Source organism: Phyllostomus discolor, chromosome 1 (assembly GCF_004126475.2).
Source record: "Phyllostomus discolor isolate MPI-MPIP mPhyDis1 chromosome 1, mPhyDis1.pri.v3, whole genome shotgun sequence".
NCBI classification, from domain to species: Eukaryota; Metazoa; Chordata; class Mammalia; order Chiroptera; family Phyllostomidae; genus Phyllostomus; species Phyllostomus discolor.
The window spans coordinates 31,087,722-31,102,049 of NC_040903.2; the positions used below are offsets into that span (position 1 = coordinate 31,087,722).

Sequence of the window (14,328 nt, forward strand, 5' to 3'; positions counted from 1 at the left end):
TTTGACTTAGAACACCCAATGCTGTACCTTGCTTGGTTTTACTCTCCTGCACTCTGAGATTTCCCAGATCGGTGGGAAAGCTCTACAGCCCACAGGCACTCATGGGGACCATTGGTGGGTTTTGGCCTCTGTCTGAGCCACGATGTTCCAGTTATTAAAGAATTTGAATTTCATCTGCATCCTATTGTTTATGTAACATACATAGTTTCCGCTGTGTAAAGTACTCTCACCTCCTCTTCTTTGCCTTCTTTCCTCTTACTCTCTTTTTTTAAAGATTTTTTATTATTTATTTATTTATTTTTAGAGAGGGAATGGAGGGAGAAAGAGAGAGAGAGAGAGAAACATCAATGTGCGATTGCTGGGGGTCATGGCTTGCAACCCAGGCATGTACCCTGACTGGGAATCGAACCTGGGACACTTTGGTTCGCAGCCCGCGCTCAATCCACTGAGCTATGCCAGCCAGGGCTCCTTCCTCTTACTCTCTTTAAAAAGCATCCTCTCCCTAACCATCTCTCCGCTCCCGCCCCAGACCTAAATCTGTCAGATACCCCTGCCTTGACCTTGTCAAACTGGACCTAGACTATAAGATACCAGAGGGTAGGGACTGATCATTTTTACCTTGGTACTTTTTGGCTCTGAGCATAGACCTATTTTATGGTAAACTTTCAGCAAATGCTGCATAAATAAATGAGCGTTTATGAATGAGAGGTTATGAATGAATGAGACCCACGGGCTAACTGGAGATGCCCCTTTTCTTACAGGTCTTTCAGAAACTCTCTTTGCCTTATCTGTGCTTCTCACTGGCTCACTGACCTGAAGTTGCTTCCAGCCCTACAAACAATTGTTGTTTCTCACTTAGTCCTGGGCCAGAAGCAGAACTGGCTGCGGAACTTCAAGTGAACGGTATGTTCTCGAAGGCATATGCTTTCCATAAGGGAGTCTGGACTCCACAGTACATTGCGAGAATCTTGGAAGGATGTATTGAAAGATGAAAAGGAAAAAAAGAAAGGAACAGCAACAAGAAAGAACAATACCCTGGGGCCAGGAGTTGAGGGAATGTGGATTTTGGTACAAATAGACGGGCCTGATTAATGCATGTTGCTGTTTGCTATTTTGGTTTCCGTTCCGATTTATGTTTTGATACCAGACTTTCCTTTTAGAACATGTCAAGTCAGCAGGCTATTGGGTAGTGGAGTCTTTTCCATCAAAATAACGCGTCTTATAATGCACAACACACGGCTGAGTCATGTTTGTATGTGAGCTCCTGGCATAAGGCCCTTTGGAGATGAAAGATTTAAGCATCATTACTGCCACTGCCAACGCAGATTAATAAAGCCAGTCGGGCCAGGCCCTCTGCTCTTTCTTTCATGTCCCAAACTTTCACTGGCTGTGACTTGAAGACCCCAGTTCTGGTCCGATAAGATCAGTCCTTCCCACCATCCACCCCAGCCTTTGAAGCAGAGGCTGCCGAAACCTCCTCTGCAGCTGTGGGCCCCAGAGTGCTCTTTGATGTCCGGGTTGGTTTCCATGCGAAGGGCTTCCACCACGCCCAGTTCCTCTGGCACCCTTGGGTTCTGGGAATCCTGCTGCCAATGCTCCTCCATCCAGTTCCTCCTCGTGTGTGACTCCCTCGTCTCCAGCACAGGCAGGGGGCAGGCCCCCCATGCCACAAGAGTGGGCAGGGAAGCGCAACAGAGGCTTGGGCGTGACGGGCGTAGGTCCCGAGAACAGCCACGTTGACCTTGAAGACGGTTTTTGGTAATGGCTGTTCTCCCCACAGGAATTAGTAGGAGCACCACCATCACCACCAAACGCTTCATGTTCAGTGCTGTGATTTTTCACCTACTCACTGATCCATTCCACAACTATTTACTGAGCAAATTCCACGAGCCAGACCCTTCTCTAGACATCAGGATTCAGCAGGGAAAAAAACAGAGAGGAATCCCTTCTGTTGCAGAACGCACATTTCAGTTGGGGGCGGGGAATGATAAACACAGCAGGTAACAGGTAGAAAGGAAGGTAGTAGGGGCTATGGGGAAACACAGCCCCAGGGGTGGGGCAAGCTTCTCTTGATGCCGCCCGTAGTAGACTCTATGAGGTAGGTAGAAGGTCTGTTTTACAGACAGAGACGAGGGAGGCGTACAGAGGGAAAGGAACTTGTCCTCTCATTGACTCCCACACCCAGTGGCCCCGTCCCTGGGAACCCGCCGTCACTTCATCTCTGCCCTCTGCCCTCAGCCCTCCCAGAGCGCCGACTCTCACTGTGCCTGCCCTCTCCAGCCCGACGCCAGTCTGGCCTTGTGCGTCCCTCTCTCTGTTGCCAGGGCAATCCCTACAAACTTTAAAATGCTTATCCAGTCCTAAAACACATTTAGCGGTGCCTCATTGTTCTTGGTTAAATTTCTGTCCTCCAGCCCTTGGTGATGTAGCTTCTGCTTATCTGAATCTGTCTTCCTATTCTTCCACTCCCTACCAGCCATTCTCAGCTCCAGCCATATCAGAACTACCTGTAACTCCTTCCAGGTACCATGGCGTTTGGTCACTCTGCTCCTAACTCCTACTGGTCAGACCGCACTCACCTCCTCTGGGAAGCTTTCTCTGACTCGGGGCTGCTCCTGCTCTGTGCCCCGCAACCCCTCTGACACAGCACTTGCCTCTCCTCCCTGCAGTCCTCAGTCTTCCAGCCCATTGCCCTAACAAGCTGCAAGCTCCGCAGTCACCGAGTCCACGGCAGGTAGGTATCTCGTCGGCCTCTGTACCCTCTTCACCCCCCACAGGGAGGAGCACACACGCGAGGCTCTTGGTGACTGCTCACCAGCAGACAAAGTCTGCACACTGTCCAAACCAAGTTTTTCTTTTTGTCTAACAATGTCTACCAAGGCCCATTTCACTAGAATTTATGGATCATATTTAGCTAATGTTAGACAAAAATCAACCTCTATCTCATAGTATAGAGTATAATTAAGAAGAAGAAAATAAAAACAATGTTATAAATAGTGTTGCAAACAGAAATTCTAGAATGCGTGCTTACTTAGCCAACACACAGCAAATGCTGAGATGTTTTCCTCTTGTCGGAAATACCATTAAGTGTAATTGACCTAAGCCAGCAGTTCATCTCTCTGAGTCCCGTTTTTCTTAAGTCAACAATGAGGAACTGGACGAGATGACCTGCGGGCATGTCCAGCTCTCACAGTCCAAGGATCTGATGTCAAATTTCACCTGACGCCCCTGACTTCTGCCCTTTGACCCCACAGCACACTTTGCCCCTGCTGTGGAGGCTTCTGTGGGTCTTTCCAACCCGCATGTGAACAGTCTGCCCAATCCCCTTGGCCATGAGGTGGGCTTCTGGCAGCCCTGGAGTTACAGCGTGACCCTGCCCCTCAACCATGGTTGAATAATGGTCCAAGAATGGGCCCCTGACCCCGGCTGGGCCAACCCTACATCGTTCTCTGGGAACCACAGCTTCACCTAAGATAGACAAAGCTGAATCAAAGCTGAGCTCTTAAGAAGAGCCAAAGGCTGTGGCATGAGTCTCCAGCCATTCCCCAACTAGCAGTCGCTGAGCACCTGTGGCAGGCTGGGTGCTGCTCTCAGCCTCTCCTGCAGGCCAGAGCGAGCCCCAGAGGCCTGTCTGGACTCCTGAGGTCCTCCCCGCTCCCTGGCTGGTCCTTCCTGAGGCCCACTGCACCGCTGCCCTTCGGCTCCCTGAGACCTTCTTCCGTCCTTACAACAACTGATCCTTTCCTTGCTTAAGTTAGTGTAATGGCATTTTAATAGCCACTGACCCCACCATCAGCAGCAGCTTTCCAGGGCTTGCCTTGTGCGCCACTTTCTGTGGCTCCCACGGCAATGGAGCTCTCATGCCAACGCGGATGAGGGGCCTGGAGGCAAGCCCTGGGTCTCCCGGGACTCTTCTTGACACATCTTTTATTTTTTCCAATTCAGCACAGCCATATAAGAAATGGAACAACAACAAAACTTCTTAAAACTACAGATAAAAAGAAATAAAATGGCCTTGTGCAATTTTTAGATATAAACCAACCCCCTCACACCGATTCCAGCCGAGAAAACATCTTGACAAATCATGTCCTTTAGTCAAAACAAGCCGGGGCGCCGACACATGGAGCAGATACAAAGTCCGTTATTTTCAGGGGACTGAAATCCAAACCACAAATTCCAGAAATGCATTTTAAAAGCGCTGCCTATTAGACATGCTAGTTTAAAATTAAATTAACATTGCAGTGAGAGGTGGAAGGTTTGCTTTGACTTATTTATTAGATCACTATCAAGCTTCCCTGTAAGGAGATCAAGGTACTCCGTGAGCAAGCATTTGGGGAGAAGACTCGGCAGTTTGAAAAAGGTCAGGCTCTGCCAAAGCTGTTTCTCTCCAGTTTGATATCCAACCCCACCCCCCACTCCCCCCGCCCAGGGCACTGCCCTTTGAAGCCAATGGCTTCATGTGGCTAACCACACACAAGTCTCTCCTCTGGCTGAGGAGTGCATCTGGCTGACTGGAGACACTTTCTTAGAAATGCACGGCACTCTCGCTCTTCTCTCCAACTTGTGTGCTTCGCCTTACAGGGCTCGATGGGGCGCACTTGGGAGAGGAAGTCCCTGCAGCTCTGTTTCCTATCACTCCTTCACCATTTTTTCGAGATTATATTATTAGAAAAGATTATGGGCAAACAGCAGACAGACCTTTCATTAGCAAAGCCTTTTGGGACTCCCTTGCTTTGAAACCAGGTCAGAAGCGTAAGTGAATTTTCCATCCTCTAGATTGGAGGGAAGACTCTTAGAATTAGCTAAACACTGTCCTTGCCGAACTGGACAATCAGACATATATTTAGATGAAACACATGTTGTATTTTATCCTTACGCTCTTGCTCCCTTTTCAAGATGAAAAGAGCCTGTCCCCTCCCCTTGACCCTGCGTGGGCACCTGTGACTGTCCGGACACATGGAGCCCCGTGGGGGAAATGCAGCGTGACTTCTGAGGCTTCCGCTTGGCTCTCTCTCTCTCAGGATGCTTGTCCTTGGAAAACGGCCGCCATGCCGGGAGGAAGCACAAGCCAGGTGGCAAGGCCTGTGTGCAGAGGGCCTGTGTCCCTTAGCTCTCAGGCTGGGCTGAGCTAGCAGCCGACAGTCAGCATCAGCTTGCGAAGGCGCCCTCTTGGAGGTGGATCTTTCCCTGCTGAGCTCTGCCTGGAGTAGAGCTTCACGAACAAAATAAGCGGTCAATATTCGTTTAAGCCGATGTTTGGAGATGGCTTCTTATGCAGTAACAGATAACCAGAACAGGTGGGGATGAAAGACTTCTCTGGACAGTCTGCTGTGTACAGAAAAGCATGCTAAAGCAATGTAAAGTGAGCGACTGTAACACGCTGCAGTGCGGTGCAGGCAGGGCTCTGACTTTAGTAAGGACGAGACGCGGCTGCTCTGACTCCCTCTCACAGAGGGCGTATTTGTTGCAGAGAATCTTAGACACACAGGCATTTTAAAAAAAAACTTTTGCTGTCTGCAGACATTTATAAGAATAAGATTGATTTCTGTGAGCTACTTCCAAGAGTCTGGGATGGAGGCCTCCAGTCCCCTGCAAGGCGGAGGCTGTGAGGGGCAGCAGCGAACACGGGTGGGGCAGAGCTCTCTCCCAGCACAGGGAGACCATGTTTCTGGAGTGTTCCCAGTGGGGTCTGTGTCCTGTGTGGCCAGGGTCTGGTCCCCCGGCCTCTATTCCCTTCAACCATCTTCTTACGGTACGTGTAGAGAATTTCAGCAGCTCCCTACAGTTTGCCCAAGGAGGGGCGGGTTACGTCCCGAGGCCGGGGATATCAACAGGTCAGACACATGGTGGAGAAGAAAAGGGGGATGTGGAGAAACATATCTCAGCCTTATAAACATGGCTTTCTACCAGCACCTTGAAAAAGAACTCTTAGAACTCCACGTCTCTCTGGCAACAGCAAATCAACAGTGAAACAAGAAACTCCTGGGTGTCTGTTCTCCGCTGTCTAAACCACTCGGTCAGCCAGCGGTCGGTCTGTATGCACCGAATGCCCGAGTGCTCGCTGTGCACATCGGTACTGAGATACTCAAGGTGGACTTTTTTCGAGAGTCGTGGTCTGGCCAGGATCACAAACTCGGAAAAATAAGAATAGGAGCTACTTAAGCAGCACTCACTGTAGGCCAGGCACTGTTCTGAGTGCTCTGCATGTATTAACTCGTTTAATTCTCATAACAGCACCATAGAGTAAGTACTGTTATCATCCCCACTTCACAGATGAGGAAACCGAGGCCCAGAGAGGTTAAGTGATGCACCGAGTAGCTAGCACGTGGTGGAGCTCAAGGTCCAACCAGACAGTCGGACGGACTCAGGCACACGACCGCTATTCTCTATTGCCTCCTGGAAGCAGATACGGGGTGTAGAATAAAGTATACACTGCCATCAGGCAGCATATACTAGACAGCCTTCTATTATTCACAAGGCCAAACAAAAACATTACAGATGTCAAACAGAGAAGAGGCCCCCTAGGGTCCCCAGTAACACTCATCCCGCCACGGAACCATCTGTTCGGACATTCCTCCTCTCGACTCCTGCGAGTCCTCACACTACTAAATCAGCGCCGGTGCTTCTGCTCTGCTGACAAGGACCTTGGGAAAAGGCGATCTGCCCGCTGCACGTGGAAGGAGAAAAGACCATCCAGTTTCCTTGACAGACGTAGAGTCTGGCTTCTGTCTCCCCCACGCACCTGGGAGCACGGTGGTGAGTGGGAGTGAGTGGCCGCTGTGTCTCTGGGGTTACGTAATGACAAAAAAAAAAAAAAAAAAAAACCCAACCAGCTTCACCTAGCTTAGCAGCAGCTGGAAAAGTGGGTCAGGGATTCCTCTGAGGGTCACTGGAGTTGACTGATGGAGCTGCTACACCCTGTGAGGTTGCTGAAATGGAGCTTTTGGCTTAAGGGCAGAAAGTTGGCTTAAGGGCAGAAAGGTGGCCACCGGGACCACCCTCCCGACCTTCAGCACATACCTGCTGGATGTAAAGCCTGTCTGGGACTTGGCCCTGCGTGCTGGGGATGCAGAAAAAAAAATAGACCTAGATCAGCCCTTTGATCTCACAGCCATACCTTTCACATTATTGTGACTGTGACCGATCGCAAGAATACACTAAAATATATGTGTGAATGTATGGACTGTGTTGTTGTTGTTTTTTTTTTCCAGATTGTTAGTCTGTTCTATTCTTTTCTCATTAAAAAAAACACTGATTACAATCCACTGAATTGATACCTTGATCCCTAATGTACCTCGGATCAAGCTGTGCAGTTGGAAAACACTAATCTGGGAGAAGACACCTAACAAGCATCATCACAAAACAGTGTATAAATGGAGCCAGAGAAGTGTGTACAAAAGGCACAGAGCCCTGAGGAGGACCTTGTTAGGGGCCTGAAAAATCCTTCCCTATGTTCTTTCTTCTACCTGCTGTGGGCATACGCCCTGTGGCACGGCCTGTGGGCATGTCTGCGGGCCCCACTTCCCAGCACATCGCTGCCCAGCTCCTCAACCCACCCTCGTCCACTCCACGGACCACAGATACGGCCTCTGGGTGGCCTGGGCTAACATTGTCTGTGACACTGTCGGTGAGGGACACACCAGTAGCTCAGCCCCCTGTCCAGCTCTCTACAGCCCTGAGTGCCCTAAGCAAAGGAAGGATCCCACACTGATGCCTCCATTTCATCAGGCTCTGTCTTTTTTTCTTTCAGCCTCAGCACCCAGTCCTTGGGGTTCGGGGAGCAGGGCCCAGAGTCAGAGTGGGAGCAAGTGGCAAGAATGAATGCAGTGACTGGTGGCTGCTGGGACAGAGATGTGATGTGTGGAGGCCATGCGATGCCAGCCCACAGATATCTTCTGGTGGGGTGTGAGCACTGCCAACGCGTGGTGGGGCCAAGTCCCCGAAGAGTAGATGGGGCACCGGCAGGTGGCCCCCAGGAGATCTCCATCACACTGGCCGCCTTGCTGAGCAGGCAGGCAGGGACTTTATCTATGAGCTACACAGACCCTGGGGAGGCAAAATATCTGTGTTAAGGAGTAATCAGGAAGAAAAGAATGAATGACATATGAATACTTAACTGCTAAGAAAATGCTTGAAAGCATCCTGGAGCCAAAAAGTGTGGTGAAAAGCATGAGCTTTTGAATCAGACCGACCTGGGGACAAATGCTGGGGTCCCATTTCCTATGTGCTCTTTGGAAAACCCCTGAGAAAAGAGAAGGGTGCAAGCCGACCCCAGCCTCCTGGAAGTTCACATCTACCGCTTAACCTTTCTGGGCCTCAATTTCCCCACTGCTGAAGCAGAGATAACAACAGAACCTACCTCCTAGGATTGGTGTGAGGCTTAAATATGGGAATGGCTGATCCCATGATACATGCTGAGCACAGAGGAGCTGTACAACTTTGGGCGGTAAGTGAGAAACAATGGAGAACAGGACAGGCGGGGGGGGGGGGGCGGGGAACAGTAAATAGCCATGGCCACGCGAGACTCCACCTGTGTTCTGCATCTTCTTCCCTCCACTGGCCTTAAAGTGAGTAGAGACACCCTCTCCTGATGGCCCCACCTCCATCTCAAAGACGGAGCTCTTCGGAAAATCACAGTTAGTTGCTCAAAGCCCTATTGGCTATTCATCTTTATGTTTATTTAGATTTTGTTGGAATCCTGAACACATGGGCCAGAGATGACTCTCCTTGCCAAGTTCTGTGGAAAGGTGGGAAGAGCCAGCCGCCAAGGTGCGTGCAGAAACAAAACAGAACGACTCTCCTTCAAAGTACTGGGATGGGAAGGCCCTTCGGCCAGCCCCCCAAGTCTCTCCCCACCCCCTGCAGACAGATGAGATGCCCCTGGCCACTGAGAGCAGAGGCCCGGCAGCTGGGGGATGGGGAATGGATCCTGACAGCTGCTGGGAGAACGCAAGTCCTTTTCTCACACATGCACGACTTGGAAACCTCCCTGTGAGGTCCGTCTTAAGGTGCAGGAGCATTTCTTTATGCCCCTGACTCTGGAGGTTTCGATGGGAGAAGCATAGCATGTAGTGCTGGCCCGGGATGGCTCCTACCCGCCTCCTAAGCAAAGCCCACCTTGGGACAGTGAAGTTTTGGACACAGGAAGAGCCTCAGAGAACACTCGGTAGCATTGAAAAGGGTAATTTTGAAATGTGATGCCTTGTGGCTCATGAAACAGTGATGGAAAACGCAGACGGGCAGCCCTCCTACGGCAGACACTACGGGCCCCGCAGAGCTGCAAAGCCACTTGCACGCCAAAGGCACTGTGAAGCAAAGAATTTTGAGTTCCTTTGCTGTTCAACCTAGTGTTTCTCAAGCATACTTGGTCACAGATCCTTTGGCCAAGAACCAAGTTCTTTCGGTGGAGCACCACTGGACAAAGAGTGCAGTTAGGGCCTCCTCCCACGCACTGTACCTGTGCCTCTGTGCACGTGAGAAACTCGCGCGGTGAGCAAAGTGCAGGCGGGTTTGAGCCCTGTGTGTGCCCTGGGCCAGACCAGGGACGGAGCAGCCCGACTGGGGGAGGTCACATGGCCTCCTGGGCCATCCTCAGACCTTACTGACCAGGGCCTGAAAGCCCACATTTGCTAACTGGTCTCTCTTCAGGGTGAAGTCCAAGCATACAAATAAGGGAATAGGGTGCTCAAGTGGAGAAGGTCAGGCCACGGCTAGTCTGGAAGTTCTGGTATAGACCAGCCACCATGAAGGGCTCAGAACAACCCTGGGCTTACACTCAACACAGGAGCCCCCGAACACCTTTGAGAAGCTGATCTGCGCTATTTAAAGCACATATACACATACACGAAAAAACACACCAGCCATGCACTGCAACAGAAGCTGATAACTGGGAACAGCAGGAAGGAGACCTGCATGTCCATTCCAGCCGTTAACTGCTTTGCTTAAGAGTCTGACTGTTGTCTGGCTTCTGTCCTTTGGCTTTGGAGTGGACCAGTTTTCCGGGCATATGTATTTACTGAACTCTGAAAGGCCAGCTCTCCTATGTAGATTAATTCATGATTTCAAAGACACTTTGAAGTTGGCAAAACATTCTGTTATTTCCAAGAGTTATTACAACTGAAATCCTGGCATGGACTGGGAGGTCAGCCTGTAATCTTGTTTACATCCTTTTAAATTCAGAAACTTTATAGTGGGTTAAAAATAGATCACATCTGCGTACTTTTCCTCCTTTCATCCCTACTGCAAAGGCTGTGCGGCAATTTTGACCTACCCTCAATATCAGCCAGGGAAGTTCTAGCACTTGCCAACCGGGAGTCTGCAGGGTCAAAGCCAAAGTCCTTTTAAAATGGGTTTTGGGGTGATGCTAATCATATAACTCAGCAGAATGAGTCATTATCTTACATAATGAGTTCTAGAATTAATAACAGCAGATTATCACTCATGAAGAACAACATATGAGTATACGGATTCATGTTAAGCGAAAATTGGGCCAGGAAGAGAAACGTTTTCAATAGTGCCATCGTGGAGGGCTTGGGTCTTTACGTACTAATCAGAAAAGATCATAGCACTTAGATCAAAAGAGGCTGTATGAGGCTGGAAGGTCCGGCTACTTTTAACCAAAAGTTAAATAAAGATGGCACCTGATTTCGGAAGAGCCAAAATACTGGACCGCATCTTATGCGGTACTCGATGGGTTAAGGGGGTGTCCGCATTTTCACCCAGGGTGACCTCTTCAGGGTTACTTTACCTTCATGAACATGCTAAATCCAGTTTTCAGGAGATCAGTGAGGCCCGAAGACATATGTTCGATATCAACAGGATCTGGCCTTTCGGGATTAAATATTTCCTCCACAACCTGCTTCAGCAGCGGCTTGTAGGCTGCCTGGAAAGACAAAACATTGTGCTGTAAGTGACAGGCTTTGTTTGGGTTGTCTGCGGAAAGGAATGGCGTTATCTGCACCAAATGAAACAAAACAAGTTTATTTGATACTGAGCACTGTCTATGATTTTGTGTGTGAAAAGGCAATTATAACAACATTGGGTTTTCTCTCACCCTGCAGAGAGACTAAATTAACAAATGTAGACCTTTTGGCACTAATTGTTGTTTCTTATACTCCCTCCTACAAGCAAATCTCGCTTCCCAGAGCTATAATCATAGAGCGACTAGTTTTTCAATGAAGATATAAAGTGATAATTCTATGTGTGAAGTACATGGGAAAGCAAAGTGTTGCCATGTGATACAGACATATAGATGCTCTCCGGTTTTTCCTGAACATTGTTAGAGTGAAGCTCCCTCTGCTAGGAACGCGAATGTTTTCTTACAATGTTGTTGCTCTCCAGCCCCGAGGCAACCCCTCCTTCCTCTATGGAGCTGAACTCTAACTACAACTTGGCCAGAAAAAGAAGCCATGGTGCCAAAAAGGAATCTGACCAAGGTCAAGGCTTAGGAGATGGCAGACCACATGGTACTATAACTATTTCAGTACAATAGTTGAATTTTTGATAAACAATGCTAAATGCTTTCCTTTTCTGTGATGTGAATAACCTACACACACTTAAGTAATATTTGGAGGCAGCTGCCCCTAACTGCTGCACTTTCTGAGAATATTTCTCCTTGTCTTTCCTCAGTTCTCCTTACTACCCAGCTCTTCCTCTCTTCTCTTCCCATCAGCTGGACACCTTCCTCCCAGTCCTCTCTCGGCCTCTGCTGCTCCACCTGCATAGGGCACCCGAGCATGGGGCATAAGGGTAAGAGAAAAAGGAATGTCTTCCCTCTGTTCACTCTCCATACCTAGTGTATCTCCATCGCACCGTTTGTAGCTCAGGAAAGCCAGGCTGTGACAGAGCACTGGAGGGACGGCTTGAACTCCAGTTTCTCTCTTCGCTGTGGCCAACTCTCTGAGCTGCCTTTAGCAAATGTGGAGCACATTTGGTGCACTGACTTCACCTGTAGCTTAATCTTGCCTTTTCCTAACGTCATTTTTTTACTCTTATTTTCCCTTTATTCCTCTTTTTTTTTTTTTTTACCTAAAATATCTTAGAAATAAAGCAGGGTATAAACCATCAAAAGCATGAATAAATATTTAGCTAGAATGAAACCGGAGCACGTGCCAGGGATGAGATGCAGGGAAGCAGCGACTGTTCAGCTGAGGGGTGAGAATGCTGTTCTTACACTCACAGCCAAGTGGACCCCCGCATGCCCAGAGACCTCACAGGTTAATGCTTTTGAAAGATAAAGCACTGGGCAGGAACACCAATAAGACAGAACTTAAAACACACATACACATATACACAAAATGACTAAACTTTCCTCATAATAAAGGTATATCGATAGATTTTTAAAATTTACCATACAGGCAAAAGTCCAGAGGTTTGAAAATACACTTTCAATAAGGCCATGGGGAACGAGAAACTCTCATACACACATATCGCTAAGGGGAGGGTGAACTGCTACAATCAGTGTGGAGAGCAATTCAGCAATACCTATTGAAAGAAATTGCAAATGCATTTGACCCAACAATTTTACTGACAGGAATGTGTCCTATAAATATGCTGATGTATGTAAATGAGACACATCAAAGGCTGCTTCTCCTTAGTACTAGCCAAAGATTGGAAACAACTGGAGCGCCTGCCCATCACTAGGGAGCTGTTACGGGATGGGGCACCTCCACAGGGAGGAGAGCTGGGAGAGTGGGGAGGGAAGCTCTGCGTTGACCTGGCAAAAAGCAAGGTGTAGAGTAAAGGGCAAGTGACAAAAGCAAGGTGAGAGACAGTGTGCATGGTGGGCTGGCGTTTGTGCAAAATGTGTCGTGGGGACTATGACAATTTGCATTTGTTAAAGTATGCAGAAAATAAACTCTTATATGATATAAAATGCTACCATGAGCAGTGATCATGGGGCAGGGGACTGGACAAGGGACAAAGGTGGAAGGAATCCTTTTCAATGCACTACTTTTTAAAAATGCAGCTAAAACACGACTACAAACAGCAAGGGGATTTTGTAACTTGTTAAAAATTAACAGATTGATTATGCGTGGAAGAGAAGAGAACAGAGCACACCTAATGCTAATTAGGGCTATCTCTAGGTTGCGGGGGTGGGGGACATTATTTTCTTCTTTTTCCAAAATTTCCAAAATTAGCAGTATACTTCTGGAATAACATAATCCAAGAAATACTTTAAATGTTTAAAAATAAAAAAAGGTCATGGGATGACCTCTGAATTCTATACATCCTCTTCCCAGAGCAAACTGCCTTCAGAGTCCCTCTATCACCTTAGGCTTCCCGGACATTTCGTCTCCTCAATTTAAGCTTTAATTTCCTTAAACCGCTCCTGAGGAGGAGGCGTCCTTTGGCCAATACTCTCCTTTATCGGCATTATCATAAAAAGTCACTGACTTCTTCCTTGGTATCAGCATCCACTTTTTCACCAGGCCCATAGTCAGCTGGCTGAAAGACCTTATTCTCCAGCCCCCCTTGCACTGGGTATGTCATGTAACTAAGTTCTGGGTGATCAAACGGAACTAGAAGGGGAGTGAGATGTTCGGAGGTCTCCTTTTGGAAAAGGGAATGGTAAGCTTCCCTCCTCTTTCTCTGTCCTGCTGCCTGGAACATGGCAGTGGTGCCTGGAGCCCGAGCAGCCATGGGGAAAGGCAGGGCCGCTCTTCAGAGATGCTGATGCAGAGAGTGCGGAGGAACCTTGGTGGGTGTTGGTGAGGACTGGCAGAGCTGCTGTAACCATAGCGCAGACAGACTAAATAAGGACTTACTTTACATGACAGTACAAATCCTGATATGTTCCAGCCCTTACTTTTCAGATCTCTGTTACTTGCAACTGAATGAAATTCTAACTGACATAAAGCACAAAGGGAATATAAAAAAATAAAGGGACATTCCTTCCTCCTAGGATCTTACAGTTATTTGTTTTATTAGCCTATATAAAAAGAAACCAGTTGTGTAGAATAACTTCAAGGAGTTCTCAGAGAAATACACATAGGCTGCTACATTTAAGAGAGGACAGAGACTTCTGGTCAAGATGGAGGCATAGGCAGACATGGCTTGCCTCTTTGCACAACTACATCAAAATTACAACTAAAATATAGACCAATCATTACTCAGAATGGTCAGAAATCAAGATGAATGGAAGTCTGACAACTACAGAATTAAAGAAACCACATCCGTCCAAACTGGGTGGAAGGGTGCAGATGCAGAACAGGCTGGTCCCTCATTCACATGTGGTGGATACAAATTCAGGAGGGGTATCTCAGGACCAAGGAATCCCAGCCCCACAACAGGCCTCCCAGCCTAGGGTTCCAGTGCCAAGGAGTAAGT

The 14,328-nt window shown here is 48.3% G+C and overlaps 1 protein-coding gene across 1 annotated transcript in view; it reads right to left on the reverse strand.

The window, feature by feature from the left end:
• The window catches only part of SCFD2 (sec1 family domain containing 2), a 318,375-nt gene that overhangs the window by 14,698 nt on the left and 289,349 nt on the right, over nt 1-14,328 (reverse strand). The window contains exon 7 of the mRNA XM_028507539.2: nt 10,748-10,878. Coding sequence (XP_028363340.1) covers nt 10,748-10,878 — 131 coding nt within the window. The remainder of the gene's footprint in view (nt 1-10,747; nt 10,879-14,328) is intronic.